The 23,623-nt window shown below is 47.6% G+C and overlaps 1 protein-coding gene across 1 annotated transcript in view; it reads left to right on the plus strand.

Annotated features, from left to right (window-relative positions):
* The window catches only part of LOC130122149 (WD repeat-containing protein 7), a 176,473-nt gene that overhangs the window by 116,563 nt on the left and 36,287 nt on the right, over positions 1–23,623 (plus strand). Inside the window, exon 20 of the mRNA XM_056291190.1 lies at positions 15,014–15,148. Coding sequence (XP_056147165.1) covers positions 15,014–15,148 — 135 coding nt within the window. The remainder of the gene's footprint in view (positions 1–15,013; positions 15,149–23,623) is intronic.

The raw sequence follows: 23,623 nt of genomic DNA on the forward strand, positions 1-23,623 counted from the left end.
CACACAGTCTAACATTAGTACAGTAACAGATATATGTGTGTCTGTGTCCATGTCTGTGTGTATATGTATGTGTGTCTGTAAATAATATTATAATATTAACATTAGTGACATTTATAAAAATAAAATAAAGAATAATCCCTTTCTCTCTCTGTCTCTCTCTCACTGTCTCTTTTTTCTCTGTATCTCTCTCTTACTCCCTTTCTCGTTCTCTCTCTATCACTCTCTCACTCACGCTCTCCCTTTCTCTCTCCGTCTCTCGCTCGCTGTCTGTCTCTTTTTCAATTCAATTCACTTCAATTCACTTCAGTACAATTCAATTCAAAGGGCTTTATTGGCATGAAAGTTTTAAAACCATGTTGCCAAAGCATCAAAAATACAGTCTGAACGGTACACAATAACGCTAATAATGAACATCGACCCAACATTGTAACGATCAATAAAGAAACAATAAAACTGTAATAACAGTAACCAAACAGAAGTAGATCAGAAGGTGGAGCAGGGGTGGTGAGGAGACTACAGCTGTCATGTGTTGTGCTGCTTGTCTCTCAGGCTGTCACATGACCTGACATGTCTCGCTGCATCTAGGATGCTGACACTAGTTTCCCCAAGTACATGTTGCATTTTGCTCTGGTCAGAGTGTGTCTGTCTCTCTCTCCCTTTCTCTCTCTGTCGCTGTCTCACTCACTCCCTCCCTTTCTCACTCTGCCTCTGTCTGTCTCCTTTTCTCTCTGTCTCTGTCTGTCTGTCCTTCTGTCTCTCTTTCTGTCGCTCTCTGTCTCTGTCGCTCTCTCCCTCCCTTTCTCTCTCTCTCTGCCTGTCTCTTTGTCGCTCTCTCTCTCTCTTTGTCTCTCTTGTTCTCACATCAATTTCCTGCCATTATTGATCCTCACCCACAATCCCTGGTGATCAGGTTTTACCAGTCTCCCATTGATTACCAATGGAGGCAGGACTGACTGGGAGACAGGTGCATGATGGGAAGATTCAGAGGCTCAGGGAGGGGGGTCACTGAGAGGGAGTCTGTAGCTAAAGAGACGTTTGGTGGAATGAAGGGATAGACAGGCAGGCATGAAGGTGAACATGTGCTAATGATATTGTAACCATACTGTTACTGTTAATGTGTACTTGTTGTGCCTGACAAGTACGTCGTTACACACGCACACATGTTGTATATTGGTATCAGCAATAAGGGCAGATGTTGTTACTTTGTGTCTTTTTTTCGACCCTTAGTAATTTTACCTTCGTATCTTTTTGCCAGTTTGTTATTCTTTTAATTCTTTTAGCTTTTCATTTCACACATTGCATTTACACATTATATTACATGTACACTTTACACGTTACATTTATGTCTTTCATTCCTTCTTTTTAAAGGTACAATCGTGAATTCAGTCATATTCAAGAAGCGTCACCCCACGACCAATACACAAAACACAGACCTGCAACCTGTCATTAGTCGCATATTGATTTAATATAAATGGAATAATAAATAGAATACTGCCGGTAAGGATGTATGTCACAACTATGTAGAGTTTTGTTATGGCTGAATAATTTATAAGTTATTATGCTTATTTATTATATACTAAAATTGTATACGAAAATATATACTCTATATTTTTCTGTTATATAATTATATACTATATTATATACTTATGGCAGCACGGTGGTGCAGTGGTTAGCGCGGTCGCCTCACAGCAAGGTCCTGGGTTCGAGCCCCGGGGTAGTCCAACCTTGGGGGTCGTCCCGGGTCGTCCTCTGTGTGGAGTTTGCATGTTCTCCCCGTGTCTGCGTGGGTTTCCTCCGGAGGCTCCGGTTTCCTCCCACAGTCCAAAGACACCCTGTGATGGACTGGCGGCCTGTCCAGGGTGTCTCCCCGCCTGCTGCCCAATGACTGCTGGGATAGGCTCCAGCATCCCCGCGACCCTGAGAGCAGGATAAGTGGTTTGGATAATGGATGGATTATATACTTATGATTATAACAATAATAATTTAAAACCTGTATACAGCAGTTCTATGTGTATTTACAGTTGTACATTAGTATTGCGAATCTGAAGAAGTAGCTTTTTTTATGCATGCGCAATGGTCCATGTAAGGAAATCACAGGAAGTAGCTCATCTGGACTCGTTTATTGAGAGAAATGTTTCATCGCTCATCTAAGTGACCTCTAAGTGACTGCAGGTGTCCCCACCCTTATAAACAATACAGTGGCATAATGACCGAAACCAACGACCAATTTCATATGCAAATTACCGTGACCATTAACTAGAGTTCAGGGATGGTCGTGCCCTCTTCACATAGATGGCACTGACTTCCCTGTTCAAACCAGCGGTCCTCCCTATCAAGGATGTGCACATCCTCATCCTTGAAATAGTGGCCACCGGCCTGTAGATGGTGTAGACTGTGAAGTCCTGGCCTGGCGTGTTGGTTCTGCTCTTCTGTGTTGGACCATCCTCTTGGCCAGCGTCTGTTTGGTTCCCCTGATGTGCAAGTCACGGCACATACTTTAGTTCTGGGTCTAGACCCAGAACTCACTGGAGGGACTACGTGTCCAATCTGGCCTGAGAACGCCTTGGGATCCCCCAGGAGGAGCTGGAGGACGTTGCTGGGGAGAGGGACGTCTGGAGGGCCCTACTTAGCTTGCTGCCACCGCGACCCGACCCCGCAGAAGCGGCTGAAGATGAATGAGTGAATGAACAAGTCACGGCAATCCTCCTGGAACGTAACAGCGTACACCATATTGCTCTGTTTGTGCCGGGGGACCCGATCCTTGGGGTGGACCAATTTCTGGCGCAGCGTGTTTTGGGGTTTGAAAGCAACCGAGACGCGGTGTTTGGTAAATACACGTCTCAGCTTTTCCGACACTCCCGCCACATATGGAGTCGCCGCTGGTTTACCTTAGGCAGCTGTGGTCCTTCTCCTCTCTTCGATCGGCTGGTGCACTGTTTGGGCGTCGTCCTGGCTTTGACAAACACCCAGTTAGGATGACCACACTTAACCAGGGCCTGTTTAATGTGGGTTTCTCCCCTTCCCCGACCGCTGTGTGGGTGGGGACGTGGTCAGCTCGGTGGTGCAGCGTCCTGATGACTCCTAGTTTGTGCTCCAGTGGATGATGAGAGTCGAACCTCAAGTACTGATCAGGTTTGCGGTAAACATCAACAATCAAATGTCCCCCCATCAGCAACTGCAATTTCTCAGTGTCAGAAGGCTACCCTGTCATGTTCCACATCCTCCCCGGGGAACCTGATGTGGTGTCCACAGAGTTCATGTGGTGGGGGAAATGTGGTACACCCTGAGATTTAATCTTAACCCAGGTGTCGTCCACAAATCTGAACCAATGGCTAGGTGGTGTCCCTGGATAGGACAGAGCCCTCTTTTCCACTTCCTCCGTATACAAGTTGGCCGCTACAGCTGAGACTGGGGTACCCGTAGTGCCCCCATGCCTCTGCCTATAGTGCTGCCCCCTGTATGTGAAGGACGTGGACTGAAGACACAGCTCCAGGAGCAGACACACTTGGTCAAATTAAATTAAATCTTAAAATTAAATCCCAGGACGTAGCACATTTCACCGACCACATTAACTCTGTGTGTGTGTGTGCGAGAGAGGTTTGATCATTACAATGGCAACGCTAGCAGGCAGACGCTGCTGCTTGCTTGGCCTTTAATTCCACTGTACCTCTGTGATTGTGTGTGTGCGTGTGTGTTTTTGTGTACCTGTGTGTGTGTCTGTGTGTGTGTGTGGGTTAGAGTTTTGATCATTACAATGGCAATGCTAGCAGGCAGACCTTTCTGCTTGCTCGGCATTTAATTCCGTTGTACCTCTGTGATTGTGTGTGTGTGTGTGTGTGTGTGTGTGTGTGTGTGCGTGTGTGTGTGTGTGTGTGTGTGTGCGTGTGTGTGCGTGTGTGTGTGTGTGTGTGTGTGTGTCAGAGGGAGAGAGAAAGAGGAGTCGGTCCACTGTAAGCTCTGGGGTATTGATTGGCGCTTCACACAAAGAACTGACTCTCTACCCCTGCCTTCCCCCCTCCCCCCCCCACCACACACACACACACACACCCTGCGCTCCCTCCTGCTCTTCACCTCCTCTCTGTGCTTCCTTCCACCTCCTGCATTACCTCTCTTTCTCTTTCTCTCTCTCTCTCATATCCAACTCTTTACTCCAGTCCTATCCTCATTTCCGCACCTCTATCCCGATTATACTCTTCCTCTCTCTCCCTTTCTTTCTGTAATTCTGCCTGTCTCTCTTGCTCTCCTTCTCCCGTTGTGATCCATCCCTATCCCCTCATCCTCCTCCCCCAGCTTTTCCCTTCATTGTCTTAGAGAGATTAAGATAAAATTAAATTAAAAATGGCAATGTTGGAAACACACACACACACACACACACATATATATATATATATATATATATATAATCAGAATCATACTTATTGGTCATGTAGGTTTGCACATACATGGAATTTGACTCCTGTTTTGTGGCTCGCTCAGTGTCCTTAACACAGAATAACGACACTACAACACAACAATCTTCAGATATATACACAAGAATTGACTTATACAGGTGAAATAAGAGGCGATAAGGTGCAATGGTGCAGAGAATATATCAGAGATGCTGAAATAGATGACGCAGGTTACTTACATCAGTAACAGCAATCAGGAACAATGTAATGTCATTTCTTTCATGTATTTGCATACACAAAAGAAACAAAACTCCGTTTGCCCCAGCCCACAGCAGTGACAGAAAGACAAAAACACATCCAAAAAACTACAAGAACACATATATCCAAACTAGAACGCATATATCCAAACCAAGAACATACCACCAAGAACACACAAATCCAACAGTTAACAACACAGTCCACTCAGTGCAACACTGTCCAAAAATGTCACTGTCAAGAGAATGAACGCCAGCCAGGATGACGGTCAGAACCGCTGGTCTGCATGGCTAGCAGTTAGCTTAGCCTGCCCCGCTTCCACGTGCGGACGCAGCAGACCAGGCTCCCCCAGCCGAGCCAATGCCAGCTCTCCCAGCCAGTCACCTTCGACACACCTCCCTGCACTCCACACGATGACACTGAAACACAGTCAACGCTAGGCGAGGCCGCTGCCAGACCGCCCTCTGTGTTAGGGTTATCGGAACTGCTGGTCTTTATGGGCTATCAGTTAGCTTAGCCTGCCCCTCTTCCATGTCCTGTCAGCATGCCTAAGGTAGATGGGCATGACAGAGTGTACCGTTATACGCACAGTGTACAGACCAGTTTATACAAAATGGTTGGATTTGTTGACAGTGTTAAGCGTTCATTTGAATGACAGCCCGCGGAACGAAATTGTTTTTATATCTGGTTGTTTGGGGTACAGTGCTCTGTAGCACTTGCCAGAGGGGAGGAGTTTGAACAGGTTGTGACCAGGGTGTGATGGGTCTGCAGTGATGTTGCCTGCTCATGTCCTGAGTCTGGAAGTGTTTAAGTCCTGAATGGAGGGCAGATTGGCACCAGTGATTTTCACTGTAGACTTAACTGTCCGTTGTAGACTGTCCCTGTCCTGTTTGGTGGCCGACCCAAACCCGACAGTGATGGATGTGCAGAGGACAGACTGGATTATTGCAGTGTAGAACTAAATCAACAGTTCCTGAGGCAGCATGAATTTCTTGAGCTGGCGGAGAAAGTGCATCCTTTACAGAAGCAGAATCAAAAATACTTTATTAATCCCAGAGGGAAGATTGGGTGATTACTGGGCCTTTTTGATGATTGTGTTGATGTTAGATGCCCACCTTAGGTCCTGAGAGATTGGGGAACCCATAGATCTGTAGGTTTCCATTGTAGACACCGTGCTGTTGAGTATGGTGATGGGGGGGGGGGTGCAGTGTTGGGGCCTCGTGAAGTCCACTGTCACCGCCACTGTTTTGAGTGTGTTCAGCTCCAGGTTGTTACGGCTGCACCAGAGGGCCAGCTGATCAAACTCTCATCCATATGCAGTCTCATCACCATCCCGGATAAGGCCAATGATGCTTGTGTCATCCGCAAACTTCAGGAGTGAAGAATAGAGCGGAGAGCACACATCCTTGGGGGGGCGCCAGTGCGGATTTTCTGGGAGCTGGATATAATTTTCCCCCACCTCACCAGCTGCCTCCTGTCTGTCAGGAAGTTTTTAATCCACTGGCAGATGGGGGGCTGGTACAGTGAGCCGAGTGAGTTTGGAGTGGCCTGGCCTTACTCCCCTTCCACCTGATCTCTTGCACACACAGTATACCTACCCTCCTTCTCTCCATCATATCAGCCAGCTCCCTCCCTTTACCAGTCCTAGTGCCAACATTCAAAGTTCTGACTCTCACCTCCCCACTCCTGCCCTTCCTCCTCTCCCACTGCCTCTGGACATGCCTTCCCTCTGTCCTTCTAACATCGTTTCCGCCAGCACCCTGCTGGCCAACAGTAACGGTGGCGGTCGTTGGTAACCTGGGCCTCGACCGATCCGGTTTGGAAATCTGATTTATGATCCACATATTTGATTTAGCAAAGGTTTTACGCCGGATGCCCTTCCTGGCCAACCCTTCCCATTTATTCCGGGCTTGGGACCATTACTTCAAAATTTAAAGGGAAAAAAACTAACTAAATTGTGAGCCGTTAAAAGCATGAACTTATTAACACCATCTTCTAGCTGGTCGTCTTTGTTGGAAGGAAGCATTCCTAGAGCTGAATGTCTCTTCCGAGTCGAATCCCATCCCTGCTGGTGAACAATATTAGTTTCTTTCTGTTTTTCTTTTGATTCCTTTTTTTTCCCCAAAGTGTATCTAGGTTTCTGTGATATTTTACAATGATTACATGGACTCAACAGGTTGCTGCATTAAGTCGTCCTGGCCTTTTATGTGATTTCTTTCTCTATGGATAATGTCATTTCAACCAGAAAGCCTTTCTATCCTAATCCATCCTTTTCTTTTCTTTTTTATAGAGATTTAACAGGGTGAGAGGGAGAGCGAGAGGGGGGGAGAGATCGTCTATTCCTTTTTAGTTTATTGCGTTGTGTTTGGAAGCGGGATGACGACCAAACAGGATTTAGATACAATGTCGTTATAATTGATCCGCTGGTCGTGAAGGTAGACCATTGATCGGTTTCAAAAATCAATACTGTCCACAGGACGAGTGTCAGTCCTGGAGCCAGGACAGAGGAAATGCATGCGTTTGTGGGGGGTGACACCTGACTGTGTTTCAGAAATTAAAAAATATATATATATATATATATCCAGTTCTTATGAATTATTTCTGATGTCATAAAACACATTTTCAGTGGTGGTAACGCATAACAACATTTTTGGCGGCTGCCACTGTGACCACGGCGAACGAGTCCAGTTTGTTGATGAATTTTCTCTCAAAAGGCTTTTAAGGAGCTGGAGCTCATCCATTATTCAGAGAACGCAGAGACACAATCCTTTTTCATTACTTATAGTTTTGGGGTCTGCTTTGAGTTAGACGCCCACTGCCGGCTTTCCCATCCTAGCCAAGACAGGGAAGACTTTTGTGACCAAGCCAAGTAAGTGGGAGGGAATCTCCTCCTAGTCCACTATCTGATGTCTCCAAAGTAAAGGGAAGTACACGTGGTAATACAACCATTTTACTACTAATCTGCGAAAATAGTTGTGTTGTCAGTCATCCTGCAAGACAAGTTGTTAGTTTTTTGTTTTGGATCCCCCCCCCCTTTTTGCCCCAATTGTATCTGGCCAATTACCCCACTCTCCAAGCCGTTCCTGCTCCACCCCCTCTGCAGATCCGGGGCTGCAGACTACCACATGTCTCCTCCCATACATGTGGAGTCGCCAGCCGCTTCTTGTCAACTGACAGTGAGGAGTTTTGCCAGGCGGACGTAGCACGTAGGAGGATCACACTGTTCCCCCCAGTTCCCCCTCTCCCCCGAACAGGTGCCCCGACTGACCAGAGGAGGCGCTAGTGCAGCAACCAGGACACATACCCACATCCGGCTTCACACCCATAGACATGACCAATTGTGTCTGTAGGGACGCCCGACTGAGCTGGAGGTAACACGGGGATTCGAACCGGTGATCTCCGTGCTGGTAGGCAACGGAATAGACCGCCAAGCCACCCGGACGCCCCCACAACCGTTATTTTTACCTGTAAGAGGAGATGGAAAGAAATGAAGGGGACAGGATGTCGCTGGCTTCAAGTCCAAAGTATAACTAATGAGCTGCGGGCAACCCGCCCCCCCCCCCACAGGAAAAATACAGAAGCCCAGAGTGATCAAAACATGTCCATACTGAAGTGATGGATTACAGACCATTAGACTAGGGGGAGCAGAGTATAACTTTATACATTTACCCCCCGCACTTTTAACTTTTTACATTTTACCCCCCCACTTTTAACTTTTTACATTTTACCCCCCGCACTTTTAACTTTTTACCCCCCGCACCTTTAACTTTTTACATTAGACCCCCCGCACTTTTAAGTTTATACATTTACCCCCCGCGCTTTTAACTTTTTACATTTTACCCCCTGCACCTTTAACTTTTTACATTTTACCCCCCACACTTTTAACTTTTTACATTTTACCCCCCGCACTTTTAACTTTTTACATTTTACCCCCCGCACTTTTAAGTTTATACATTTACCCCCCGTGCTTTTAACTTTTTACATTTTACCCCCTGCACTTTTAAGTTTTTACATGTTACCCCCTATACTTTTAAGTTTATACATTTACCCCCCGCACCTTTTAACTTTTTACATTTTACCCCCTGCACTTTTAACTTTTTACATGTTACCCCCCGCACTTTTAAGTTTATACATTTACCCCCCGCACCTTTAACTTTTTACATTTTACCCCCTGCACTTTTAACTTTTTACTTGTTACCCCCCGCACTTTTAAGTTTATACATTTACCCCCCGCACCTTTAACTTTTTACATTTTACCCCCTGCACTTTTAACTTTTTACATGTTACCCCCCCGCACTTTTAACTTTTTAGTTTACCCCCCGCACCTTTAACTTTTTACATTTTATCCCCCGCGCTTTTAACTTTTTACATTTTACCCCCCGCAGTTTTAACTTTTTACATTTTACCCCCCGCGCTTTTAACTTTTTACATTTTACCCCCCACGCTTTTCACATTTCCCCCCCCCCCCACTTTTAACTTTTTACATTTTACCCCCTGCACTTTTAACTTTTTACATGTTACCCCCCGCACTTTTAAGTTTATACATTTACCCCCCGCACCTTTAACTTTTTACATTTTACGTTTTATTCTCATTTCATTGTTGTTCTACTTCTTTTTGCCAGTGAGTATTTCACTGCTCATTGTACTTGTACATGAAGTATGTGACAAATTGTTGAATCTTGATAGACAGACAGACAGACAGACAGACAGACAGATAGATAGATAGATAGATAGATAGATGGATGGATGGATGGATGGATGGATGGATGGATGGATGGATGGATGGATGGATGGATGGATGGATGGATGGATGGATGGGCGGGCGGGCGGGCGGGCAGGCAGGCAGATAGACATTTTGTGATATAGAAATGGGTGAGTGTGGGGGACAGTGTGTGTGTGTGTGTGTGTGTGTGTGTGTGTGTGTGTTCATCATAAGAATGGTGACTTCATCAGATGACTTGTCATGTTGTTCTTTACTAACGGACGTACTTGTCTGTAGCTGTACTAGCGTCAGTTTTGTCATGCCAACAGAACACTGATATTGGAACTAAAACTAGAGAGAGAGAGAGAGAGAGAGAGAGAGAGAGAGAGAGAGAGAGAGAGAGAGAGGGAGAGAGAGAGAGAGAGAGGGAGAGAGTGAACAGGAGAAGGAGGTGTGGATAGAGTGAGGGAGGGACAGATTAAGAAATGGGGGGTCACACATTTTTCTGAAGTCTTTCCTGCGGTTTAATTCACGGTGCTTTTATCACTTTTCCCTGCTTTTATAGTGTGTAAGTTGTAGAGACCTGCTGTCAATATCACACACACACACACACACACACACACACAAACACACACACACACACACACACACACACACAGTCTCTCTCCAATATACACAATCACTTAGTCTCACAGTCTCTGTCTCTATTTTTGTTTTGTACGCTCTCTCACTCCTTATTCTCTCTCGCCTCATTCTCTCTCCTGATTCTCATTCTCCTCATTCTCTCCTCACTCTCTCTCTCTCCTTATTCTCTCTCGCTCTCTCGCCTCATTCTCTCTCACCTCATTCTCTCCTCACTCTCTCCTCATTCTCTCCTCACTCTCTCTCTCTCCTTATTCTCTCTCGCTCTCTCGCCTCATTCTCTCTCACCTCATTCTCTCCTCATTCTCTCCTCACTCTCTCCTCACTCTCGCCTCATTCTCTCTCTTCATTCTCTCTCACCTCATTCTCTCTCCTCATTCTCTCTCTCCTCATTCTCTCCTCACTCTCTCTCCTCATTCTCTCTCGCCTCACTCTCTCGCCTCATTCTCTCTCTCCTCACTCTCTCTCCTCATTCTCTCTCGCCTCACTCTCTCTCCTCATTCTCTCTCGCCTCACTCTCTCATCTCATTCTCTCTCTCCTCACTCTCTCTCTCCTCATTCTCTCTCGCCTCACTCTCTCATCTCATTCTCTCTCCTCATTCTCTCTCTCCTCATTCTCTCTCGCCTCACTCTCTCATCTTTCTCTCTCCTCATTCTCTCTCATCTCATTCTCTCTCCTCACTCTCTCTCTGCTCATTCTCTCGCCTCATTCTCGCTCTCTCTCCTCATTGTCTCTCTCCTCATTGTCTCTCTCCTCATTCTCTCGCTCTCTGCTCTTTCTCTGTCACTCTCTCTCTCGCCTCATTCTCTCTCCTCATTCTCACTCTCCTCATTCTCGCTCTCTCTCCTTATTCTCTCTCTCTCCTAATTCTGTCTCTCCTCATTCTCTATCTCTCTCTCCAAATTCTCTCGCTCCTCATTGTCTCTCTCTCACTCTCACTCTCTCTCCCCTCATTCTCTCTTTCTCTCTACAAGGGGGCAATTTCAGGACCACTTGGTGGACAATGAAACAGCCCACCCTTATGAAGAAAGGTTCTCCCCCCTCCCTCCCTCCCTCTGTCTCTCTGCATTTCTCTAACACACACACACACACACACACACACACACACACACACACACACACACACAAAACAGGGGTCCTCCTTGTTCCACGTGGCCAAATGTTTTCAAAGGCCTTTGAGAACGACCCTGGCTGTGTCTGCTGTGACTAATTGCTTCACCAGGACAATGTGAAGCGTGCCTCTGTGTGTGTGTGTGTGTGTGTGTGTGTGTGTGTGTGTCTGTGTGTGTGTGTGTGTGAACTGTGACTAATGGTTAATACCAGAACAATGTGAAGCGTGCCTATTTGTGTGTGTGTGTGTGTGTGTGTGTGAAGTGTGACTAATAGTTTAATGGTTAATACCAGGACAATGTGAAGTGTGCTAATTCAGGAGTGTTTGTGTTGAGATGTGTGTGTGGTTGTGTGTTTACATGCGTATGAGTGTGCGTGTAGTGTAACTAATTGTTAATACCAGGACAATGTCAAGTGTGCCTATTCATGTGTGTGTCTCTACAGATTTGCAAGTACGTGTGTGTGTGTGTGTGTGTGTGTGTGTGTGTGTGTCTGTGTGTGTGTGTGTGTGTGAGTTACCAGCCTATTGAAGAGACTGAATAGAGAAGCAGCCTGCTGTTTCCTCAACAAAAGAAAACTCTCAAGTCTCATTTTACTTTTAACGCATTTTATTTTTTTCTATTTTGTCCACCATGTCTTTTAAAGGCTGATTAAGACAGTTAAGTACGTATACAGGTAGGTACGGGGACAATTAGATCGGTCACAATAGATCATTGGCTCTCAATCAGGTCCTCAGGTACCACCAGTACTGCAGGACTTCTGTTCTACCAGGTAGTTCATCACATTCACCCGGATGTGCAGACTCTGCATAATGTTTACAAAGGCCATTATTTTGGGGATCGGCCATACTTAGCATACTTAGCATACTTAGCATTAGCAGTAGGTGTTTTACGCAGCGTGACATAGCATCGCGGCTACGCGGCTTTTTCATTGGTCGATTTACCTTTCTGAAGCTGCAGCTCGCCGATTCAAGGGATTTTTTTTCCCTATTTTTTTTATTCTTGATTTTGAGATACTTTATTGATCCCCGTAGGGGAATTACGCTCTGCATTTAACCCATCCTAGCTGTGTAGCTAGGAGCAGTGGGCAGCCGCCGGGCAGCACCCGGGGACCAACTCCAGTTCGTCTTGCCATGCCTCGGTCAGGGGCGCAGACTGGAGCACTAACCCTAACATGAGGTCTTTTGATGAATTGATGCATTTTTCTTAACTTGATGGCGTGAACAGAACGGTGTTTGGCCTCTGTCTACACTGTTCCCTGAGCTATTACAGAGTATGAATTGGGTCATATAAACTTGATTTTCTGTTTTCTGTTATTTTGTCCCATCTGCGGGGGAGTAAAAAAAACTATCAAGCCACCTAGCTTGATGGGTTGTCATCTGGTACGACTGGTGCTTGCGTTGCATCATATAGTCTGTCAATCATCGACAAGACACCAGTGCAGGAGGAGATAACCATGGTCCGCAGACTATTATCTGTTTGCACAGGATCAGCAAGGGGAATCCCTCATTATAGGAAAATGGTCTGTTAAACTGCATCTTGGAGTTGAGTTTTTGGATCTGATAAACGCCAGAAACACCTACAGAATCGACAGACAAACAGGGGAAAGATCACATTAGCAAAGAGGGAGCACAGGCCGATGGACTCCTTGGAATTCAGGATGAAGTCATGTTGAATGATGCTGTTGATATATGTCACCTTGATGGTTATTTGCATTTTGCGACATTCATTTGGTTCCACATTCATCGATCTCCCCGTGTCGCTCGTTATTTGATAAGTTCAAATAAAAGAGTAAAAAATTCTCAAATGGAAAGGAGGTTTTACATTTGGATGAAATATTTTTAAGGGGACCAGAGGGTGTGCTCCAATTATCGGGGCATTACACTGATCAGCCTCCCTGGGAAAGTGTACTCTGGGGTGCTGGAAAGGAGGCTCTGACCAATTGTCGAAGCTCGGATCCAGGAGGAACAATGTGGAGTCCATCCTGGCCGTGGAACAACGGACCAACTCTTTATCCTTGCAGAAGTGCTGAGGGAGACATGGGACTTTGACCAGCCAGTCGACATGTGTTTTGTTGACTTGGAGAAGGCTTACAACCGTGTACCCCAGGGCACTCCGTGGGGGGTACTGCAGGACTATGGGGTACCGGGGCAGCTGCTACAAGCCATCCGGTCCTTGTATAACCAAAGTGAGAGCTGTGTCCATATTCTCAGCATAAAGTCAAACACGTTTTCGGTGGGTGTCGGACTCCGCCAAGGTTGCCCCTTGTCTCCGATTCTGGTTGGGATATTCATGGACAGGATCTCAAGGCACAGCCAAGGCGAGGGGTGTGTCCATTTTGGGAACCTCAGAATTGCATCTCTGCTCTTTGCAGATAATGTGGTTTTGTTGGCTTCATCAGAACGCGACCTCCAGCGCACTGGGGTGGTTTGCAGCTGAGTGTGAAATGGCCGGGATGAAAGTCAGCACCTCCCGAGTCTGAGGCCATGGTTCTCTACCGGAAAATGGTGGATTGCTCCCTCTGGGTTGGGGATGAGTTGTTGCCTCAAGTGAAGGAGATCAAGTATCTGGGAGTCTTGTTCAAAGTGAGGGTAGGATGGAGCGGGAGATTGACAGGCGGATTGGTGCAGCATCAGCAGTAATGCAGATGCTGTACCAGACTGTTGTGGTGAAGAAGGAGCTGAGCTGGAAAGCAAAGCTCTCAATTTACCAGTCAATCTTCGTTCCAACCCTCACCTATGGTCATGAGCTTTGGGTAGTGACCAAAAGGGTGAGCTCGCGGATACAAGTGACTGAAATGAGTTTCCTCCGTAGGGTGTCTGGGCTCAGCCTTAGAGATAGGGTGAGGAGCTCGGACATTTGGAGGGAGCTTGGAGTAGAGCTGCTGCTCCTTCACATCGAAAGGAGCCAGTTGGGGTGGTTCGGGCATCTGATTAGGAAGCCTCCTGGGCACCTTCCTTTGGAGGTTTTCCAGGCACGTCCAACTGGGAGGAGACCCCGGGGTAGACCCAGAACTCTCTGGAGGGACTACATGTCCAGTCTGGCCTGGGAACGCCTTGGGGTCCCCTTGGAGGAGCTGGAGGGCGTTGCTGGGGAGAGGAATGTCTGGAGTGCCCTACTTAGCTTGCTGCCACCTCGACCCAACCCCGAAGAAGCGGCTGATCATGAGAGTAGATGAGATTAAATATTATTAAATCAATTTTAATACAAGATTGTCAAAAAATATAATTTGCTGTACTTATTTAACAGGAACTTAAATCAGCTGCATCTTGGACTCTAATTTGCACGTGCGCCATGGAAAGTTTTGTGGCTTGACAAAATTAATGGCAAATGTTTGTTGCTGTTTTTTTTCTACCCGCTCGCTCGCCTCACTTTTTTGCACCGGGAATCCGTTAAACCAGTGTTTCTCAACCCAGTCCTCAAGGAACCCCTATCCTGCATATTTTCTTTGCAACCCTGAATAGGTACCTGTTTGTAGTTATTCAACCAATCAGCAATGAATTTTGTCAGATGTTGCACACCTTGCATAATTAAGTGCTGTGAGATGATTGGTCGAGTAAGTACAAGCAGGGCTACCTATGCAGGGTTACAATGAAAATCTGCAGGATAGGGGGTCCTTGAGGACTGGGTTGAGAAACACTGCGTTAAACAGAAAATCAAGTTTGGATGTGGCCCTAGTGCTATTTAACAATAAAGGTCGAATGAGTTTTATTCAAAGTTTGTTAAACTTCTTACTCCTCAGACAACAAAACGTTCATCGAGTGTGTGTTTCCATGAATCCCATCTTGAGGAAACACAGAGATTGGTTTGAATCACCGTTTGTAACTCTCTCTTTCTCTCTCTCTTTCTCTTTCTCTCTCGCTCTCTCATCTATCTTTCTTTCCTTTTGGATCTCGCCCTCTTGTTTCCATACCAGGCTGCCTAAGCAACCTTCCTCCGAACGCCAAGAAAATCTCCAACTCCTATGAAGAGCGTAGAAAGCAAGCCACCGCCATCGTGTTGCTCGGGGTGATAGGGGCGGAGTTCGGTGCCGAGATCGAACCACCCAAAGGTGCTGTCAGGTCTCGGACAGGCGGCCAGGCACCCGAGGGTTTCGGACTGACAAGCGGAGGGTCGTCGAACTATTCCTTGGCCCGACATACCTGTGAGTATGGAGAGAAAGCTGAACAGTCAGTGTCACACACACACACACACACACTTAAAAACCTCAGGAACAGGGTGATTATGAATCCACGCTGCTTAAATGTGTTCATGGCGGGTTCTTCTCATTAAACCAGAGGACACACAACTAGAAGCTTGCCAACACACAATCTTCATAACAATTTCCAAACCTGTTACAGGCTTTGTTCAGACTGCAGGCAAATTGGAGTCCTTCCTCAAATCAGATCTATGAGACAGACTGTCCGCACTCTTATTTGCAAGTGATCAGATGGGATTTGTGTGTCCGGACATCACCGTCCTGTCTGCATTGGTTGCTATGGTAACGACATAGGCGTGAGTAACTACGTACGCCGGTGAAGCATGAGAGACGGAGATCCATAATCTCGCCCTCCAAACAATAGCAGTGTCTTTTTGGGGGCGGGGGATTTTTCCCCCCCCTTTTTTCTCTCCTATTGTACCCGGCCAATTACCCCACTCTTCCACGCCGTCCCTGCTCCACCCCCCTCTGCCGATCCAGGGAGGGCTGCAGACTATCACATGCCTCCTCCAATACATGTGGAGTCGCAAGCCACTTCTTTTCACCTGACAGTGAGGAGTTTCACCGGGGTGACGTAGCACGTGGGAGGATCACGCTGTTCCCCCTCCCCCCCGAACAGGCGCCCCAACTGACCAGAGGAGGCGCTAGTGTGGCGACCAGGATACATACCCACATGCTGCTTCCCACCTGCACACACGGCCAATTATGTCTTTAGGGACGCCGACCAAGCCGGAGGTAATGCGGGGATTCGAACCAGCGATCCCCGTGTTGGTAGGCAACGGAATAGACCGCCATGCCACCCGGACGCCCCAAAACAATTGCACTTCACTGTGCCGAAGTCCTCCATCGCACCAGTGAGACCCAGCGACGGAGGAGGCCGGGATACAACTCGATGTTACGTGCCGCAGTCATGGCGGGCTCCACTTCCGTCACTCTGGATTTGATGCCGTCGTCTTGTGTCGCACTGGGAGTGACCCCAAAAGACGAGTTTGAAATCCCATTTGGGCGGCCTGAGCGTCCAGACTGAATCGGAATCATATCTCACACCACCCCCCAAATTTGCGAAAATCGCATTTCATGTTGTTTTGTTTTGTTGGGTTTTTTTTGCTGTCCAGACTTTCTAAAATCAATCTGGATATGCCACAAAACAACAAAGCAGATGTGGGCTGGCAGTCTGGACAAGGCCGAAGTTTTTCTGCAGCCCAGCTCGTGTTCCAAACCAAACACAGAAGTAGAGACTCACCAAGTAGAAACTTCACCGTTGGATTAGAGACGCGGAGGGTGATGAAATTGATTTTTACCCACCAAGCTTGACACCTTAAGGAGCTTGGCGGTCACACACACACACACACACACACATGGTGGGGCTTAGCTGTGCCCGTGCCATGGTTCGCCCAGGGCAATGTAGCTCGGTGGGTATCAAACCTGTACTAAGCAGGCATTCTCTTCTGTGCCACTGGAGCTGAGCGCTGATTGGTTGCCTCTAGAGGAATCCGCCCGGCGACAGATCCTTTGGACCCACTGATAGGCTTTGGGGCATGATGTTCATAGCGCTCTGTGCACAGTGGTCAGTTCACCTGTGTGTACTGGTCAGACTTGTGAAAATAGACACACACACACACACACACACACACAGACACACACTGAGTGGTGCTGCCACACACATTCACATAAACGAACGCCTGCACACTCTCACATCCATGCTGTGTGATGAAGAATGTGTGGTTGCATTAATGCATAATGAAGGTGGGCGGGTGTGACTACATAAATATGCGAGCGCACAAACACTCACTCGCTCACTAAAAACACATATGCTGTGACCAGCCCTGTGTCTTGGGTCTGGATGAAGTCTGATCCCCAACCTACTAAAATCCTCGACCTTGGCGTCCGGGTAGCGTGGCGGTCTTGCCCGTTGCCTACCGACACGGGATGGATCACCCGTTTCTCACACACCAATCACACTTGCGGCCCTTTAGAGACGCCAGTCCGCCTGTGTGTTTGTTTGGGTTGGAGGACCACAGGCACACATGGAGGACAGTGTACCCGGGACCCTCTTTCTTTGAGGCAGCAGTCCTAACCACCCCCTCCACCCCCTTTCTTTCTCACCCCTCTCTTTGTTCTTATAAGACGGTACCTATCTAACTAAGCACCTGGTTTCTCTTCTTCTTCTTTTTTACTTTTTGTCTTTCCTTCCTTCCTTCCTTCCTTCCTTTGCTCTTCCTGTTCCTCCTCCTTAGTCTGTTCCTTGCCTTCCTGTCTCCTCCTCTCCTCCCAGTTCTTATTATCCCACCAGCTAATTACTCCTCTTATAGAAACCCCCCTTTCAGACTCCATCTCTTCCTTCCTTCCTTCCTTCCTTCCTTCCTTCCTTCCTTCCTTCCTCCCTTCCTTCCTTTGCTCTTCCTGTTCCTCCTCCTTAGTCTGTTCCTTGCCTTCCTGTCTCCTCCTCTCCTCCCAGTTCTTATTATCCGACCAGCTAATTACTCCTCTTATAGAAACCCCCCTTTCAGACTCCGTCTCTTCCTTCCTTCCTTCCTTCCTTCCTTCCTTTGCTCTTCCTGTTCCTCCTCCTTAGTCTGTTCCTTGCCTTCCTGACTCCTCCTCTCCTCCCAGTTCTTATTATCCGACCAGCTAATTACTCCTCTTATAGAAACCCCCCTTTCAGACTCCGTCCGTCCCTTCCTTCCTTCCTTCCTTCCTTCCTTCCTTCCTTCCTTCCTTCCTTCCTTCCTTCCTTCCTTCCTTCCTTCCTCCCCTCCTTCCGGCTCCCCATTCAATCTCCTTCCCTTTTAATTAGCTGTGATAGTCTGTGCAGTCTCCTTCACTCGTTCCTGTGTCCTCACCATCTCCCCTACCTTTAATTACCTGTCCATCACTGCTCTTCCTCCAGACACCCTCCTCCTCTTCACCCCCCCATCCCCCTCTCTGCCTACCCTAGCCCTAATCAGCCTCTCAGTGTTAATGTGGCATGTTTATTGCCCTAACTAACAACTCATTATGGCCAACTGATGCTTTGTCAATAGCAATTCGTTCATTTAGACTCAGGCTGCCTTTAAACAAAGATGTCTGCCATGAGAAATGGACTTGATCCCTCTTTGTTCTCTGGACATACACGTTGCTGGGGGTGTAAAATGTAAATCTGATACCGGGTCTGGTCAGTTGATGTCTAACTATAATCCACTGCTGGGAAAACAAAGGGATCGTAAATTGAAACCTCGTTCAGGAAAATTAGACCCCCCCCCCACCCAATTCTGACACCTTTCACCACCCCCTTCTCCACCATCATCATAAGCGTCACCCCTTTATTGTCTTTTTTTTTTTTATTTCCCTGTTTGTTTGTTTTTTTACCCAATTGTACCCGGTCAATTACCCCACTCTTCCGAGCCATCCCGGTCGCTGCTCCACCCGCTCGGCTGAGCGGGTGGAGGAGGGCTGCGGACTACCACATGCCTCCTCCCATACACGTGGAGTCACCAGCCGCTTCTTTTCACCTGACAGTGAGGAGTTTCACCAGGAGGACGTAGCAAGTGGGGGGGATCACGATATTCCCCCCAGTTACCCCTCCCCCCAGAACAGGTGCCCCGACCTAACAGAGGAGGCGCTAGTGCAGTGATCAGGACACCCGCAGACACAGCCAATTGTGTCTGTAGGGACGCCCGGCCAAGCTGGAGGTAACACGGGGATACGAACCGGAGATCCCCATGTTGGCAGGCAACGGAATAGACCGCTACTCTACCCGGACGGCCCTCTATTGTGTTTTACCCTTTTAAACTTTGACCCCCTTCAGGAAGTAAGCACCTAAACTGCCACAGGCCAGCAAAGTGGTGGTGTCATTTCAGAGCTTCCAGAATACTTGTACTTCTGCTATTTGTTTGGCGTGTGAGACATCAGAAATACTGCGTAGTGGTTAGCATGGTCACCTCACAGCAAGGTCCTGGGTTTGAGCCCCGGGTTGTCCTCTGTGTTGAGTTTGTTCTCCCCCGTGTCTATGTGAGTTTCCTCCAGGGGCTCCAGTTTCCTCCCACAGTCCAAAAACATGTAGGTCAGGTGAATCAGCCGTACTAAATTGTCCCTAGGTGTGTGTGAGTGTGTGTGTGTGTGTGTGTGTGTGTGTGTGTGTGTGTGTGTGTGTGTGTGTGTGTGTGTGTGTGGCCCTGTGATGGCCTGGCGGCCTGTCCAGGGTGTCTCCCCTCGTGGCGCCCAATGACTGCTGGGATAGGCTCCAGCATCCCGCGACCCTAATTAGGATAAGCGGCTTAGATAATAGATGCATGGATAGATTAGGATCGCGACATCTCCATTAATACTTTAAGAACCATATTTGTCGCCAGTTCGAATCCCCGTGTTACCTCTGTCTTGGTCGGGCGTCCCTACAGACACTATTGGCCGTGTCTTTTGGTGGAAAACCAGCTGTGGGTATGTGTCCTGTTCACTGCAGTAGCACCTCCTCTGGTCGGTTGGGGGGGGGGGCTGGGGGAAATAGCGTGATCCTCCCACGCGCTACGTCCCTCAGAGCAGGCATGTGGTAGTCTGCAGCCCTCCCCGGATCGGCAGAGGGGGTGGAGCAGCGACCGGGACGGCTCAGAAGAGTGGGGTAATTGGACGGGTACAACTGGGGAGAAAAATAAAATTTAAAAAATAAACCCATTTTTACCACGATAGAATCTGAGTCCCCTCTGTTTTACTAATTCAGAACCAGTTCTCGTTCAGATCTGGGTATCACCCTTACTCTACATGCAGAATAAATATAAACGTATGAATAATAATGTTTAGGTCCATATGTCAGAGGTGACAAATGAACTTTGGGATCGAACCGAATCGGTTTGTTCAGTACAGAATAGGCAGCAAGTCAGAGGAAGCATGAAAATACAAGATTATGTAAGTCCTTATTTAACAGCATTTTAAAACTGTTAAAACTGTAAATGATTGATAGTGTTATGCTGAAGAGGCCAAATAAAAAACAGGAAGTGATGAAATATATCAGGATTAATGAGGAAAGCCCTCCCGCCCACAGGCATTTATCAATATGAGAATGTGTTCATACACACACACACACAGAAGGGGAGGGAGTGTTAGCTACTGCAGTGCTAATAAAGCTTTATGAGCAGGACCACACAGTCCTGACCTTGGAGAACCAGATGAAGCTGACTTAATGAGCAGCAACTTGATATTAAGAAAATGCTACTTCCCATACACACACACACACACACACACACACATACCACAGACACAGACTGTATCACACACACTTTCACATACACAGAAACGTGTACAGGTTAATTTGAGGACACGTGACACACTGTCGACAAATGGCTGTGGTCCTTCCTGTCAAGGATTCCAGCCTTTCCCAAGCAGACACATGAAGCACCTTGTAGACCCCCCCACCCCACCCCTTTTTCTCCCCAATTATACTTGTGCAATTACCCCCATTTTCCAAGCTGTCCTGGTCACTGCTCCCACCCTCTCTGCCGATCCAGAGAAGGCTGCAGACTACCACATGCCTCCTCCCATACATGTGGAGTCACCAGCCGCTTCTTTTCACCTGACAGTGAGGAGTTTCACCAGGGGGACGTAGCGCGTAGGAGGATCACACTATTCCCCCCAGTTCCCCCTCGCCCCAGAACAGGCGCCCAGACCAACCAGAGGAGGCGCTAGTGCAGTGACCAGGACACATACTCGCATCCAGCTTCCCACCCAGCAAACACGGCCAATTGTGTCTGTAGGGCCGCCCAACCAAGCCGGAGGTAACACCGGGATTCGAACCGGAGATCCCTGTGCTGGTAGGCAACCGAATAGAGGTATTGTTTCTTATATCTACCATAGCGGCAAGGTGGCGCAGCGGTTAGTGCGGTCGCCTCACATCAAGAAGGTCCTGGGTTCGAGCCCCGGGGTAGTCCAGCCTTGGGGGTCATCCCGGGTCGTCCTCTGTGTGGAGTTCGCATGTTCTCCCTGTGTCTGTGTGGGTTTCCTCCAGGTGCTCCGGTTTCCTCCCACAGTCCAAAGACCTGTAGGTCAGGTGAATTAGCTGTACTAAATTGTCCCTAGGTGTGAATGTGTGTGTGTGGGCCTTGTGATGGACTGGCGGCCTGTCCAGGGTGTCTCCCCGCGTGCCACCCAGTGACCGCTGGGATAGGCTTCAGCATCCCCCGACCCTGAGCAGGATAAGCGGTTTGGATAATGGATGGATTGATATCTGCCATAGTTTTGTGCTGTTGTCATGGGACTACATCCATGGAGCTCTGCAGTGGTGAAGAATCACTACTGCTTTCTGATGAGGAAGATCTGCCACTGCTCTCTGATGAGCTCACACTTTTAATACCTTTTCACACTTTCTGACACAATCCCCTTTTACCAAGGCATCTTTGGAAATGTTGAGCTCTTCGTTAAGGGAGCTTCTGTCTCTTGCACCACCATCTGAGTCTGCAACATGGTCTTCGTCACTGTAGTCAATATAGCCAGAAGCTTCATGCAGGTTTCTGTAGTCCTGGTCAAAGGTGTATTGATAAATAACGGCCGTCATTCAATTCAACTGAAAAGAACAATCCTCTACCAACTCAATCATATAGATTAAAAGATAAGATGGTACATTTCAACTACCACACATTCTCCATGATAAACACCTATATCTTCTGGGGTCCGCGGTGGTGTAGCGGTCTAAGCATCGGCTTTGTGTCGATGCAGTTGCCCACTGGGGACTGGGGTTCGCGCCCCGGTCTCGTCAGATCCGACTATGGCCGGACTTGATGAACCGGCAATCATTGGCAACGCCGTCTTCAGGAGGGGGGCGGAGTCGGCTTGTGTTCGTCACGTGAATGCGTCTCTGGGTGTGTCGGAAAAAACCGGGGTTCGGCCTGGAGTCGCCTCGTCACGAAAGTGGGGAGGCGGTCTCCTTCGAGACTGCCGGCCGGAGAGATGCAGTTGGCGAACGCATGCAGTACGAGGGTGGGGGTTTGAATTAAAATAGGGATCGATTGGCCACTAAATTGGGAGAAGAAAGGGAAAAATCAGAAATAAATTTATTTTAAAAAAAACACCTATATCTTCTGTGGACACAATGCTACTTCAGCAGTTGTACTACTGCAGCTACTTAATATTACTGCACTAACACAATACAATAAACTGTGACCACTACATACTACAAAATTACTTCACATTTCACTCCAACCACCAGAATAAGAGTCCTGGAGAGTGTAAATAATATCACAACTATGTTCCAAAATAGCGGTTTTACCGTGCATATCATCTTGTAAAGTGTTCACTGCTGGAGCTTACCTCCACCTGATCCTAAAAGTTCCCTGTGGATTTGGCCACTCGGCCCAAGTCCATGATCCTCTGCAGACGTGCTTGTCATAGGATGAGACAGAGGACTTTCCACCTTTTAAATGAGTTTAAAAGCTTTAATTGCATCAGATAATCACCGCGATGTCTCCAGCTAGCCTGGTGTGCCGGTTGAATAATGCGTTACAGCGTTCTCTGTCATTAACTCTGCTTACATATGGGGGCCATCAAACAGCTCTTGAGAGAAGCTTGCATACAAATCTTAAAATCCATCCATCCATCCATTATTCGAACCGCCTATCCTGCTCTCAGGATGGAGCCTATCCCAGCAGTCATGGCCTGGCGGCCTGTCCATGGTGTCTCCCCACCTGCTGCCCAGTGACTGCTGCAAATCTTAAAATCCTCTCCAAATTTCATAGTCGCTCTGATTGAGAATAGGGTTACTGAGCTGAGGTGAACACAGTTCGCCTCATACAAAAGGTGTGCAAGTTGAATTTTTTTTTTTATTATTTGTCCGTCACAGCGGCGAGGACCATCTAGTCATCCTGTGATGGATGACTAATGACTTGCGCAATGGCCAACTTATTCTGAGGGAACGTGAAATAACTGGAGATCCTTGTGACTGTACTATTGAGCTCCCTGGATTTGAAAGGCCACAGAAAGTGGTTTCCTGTATACTCTAGAAGTTACTACGGTCGCCGCATATCTCTTGATGGAAGTGCCTATTTGCTGATGGACCATGGAGGTCAGAGTGCTGATCCTGCATCAGGACAAGATTCCCAGTACACACTCATAGATCCACACAGTCACATGACCATGGCTGTCTTTATCACCTGTGGGGTCCAGATGTTCAAAAGCCAAAAATCTTTCCGTTTTGACAAAGAAGACTGAGTATTACAGAGAGGGCGGGAAGGCGTGTATATTTGTGTTTTGTCTGAAGCCAAATTGAGGGCTCGGACGGCCATTTTTTTTTTATGGGTTATCTTGGCTTCATCTTTGTGCCTGTCCATCAGTATGTCTCTGTCTGCACACCTGTCTGTCTTGTCCTAG

Source organism: Lampris incognitus, chromosome 12 (assembly GCF_029633865.1).
Source record: "Lampris incognitus isolate fLamInc1 chromosome 12, fLamInc1.hap2, whole genome shotgun sequence".
NCBI lineage: Eukaryota > Metazoa > Chordata > Actinopteri > Lampriformes > Lampridae > Lampris > Lampris incognitus.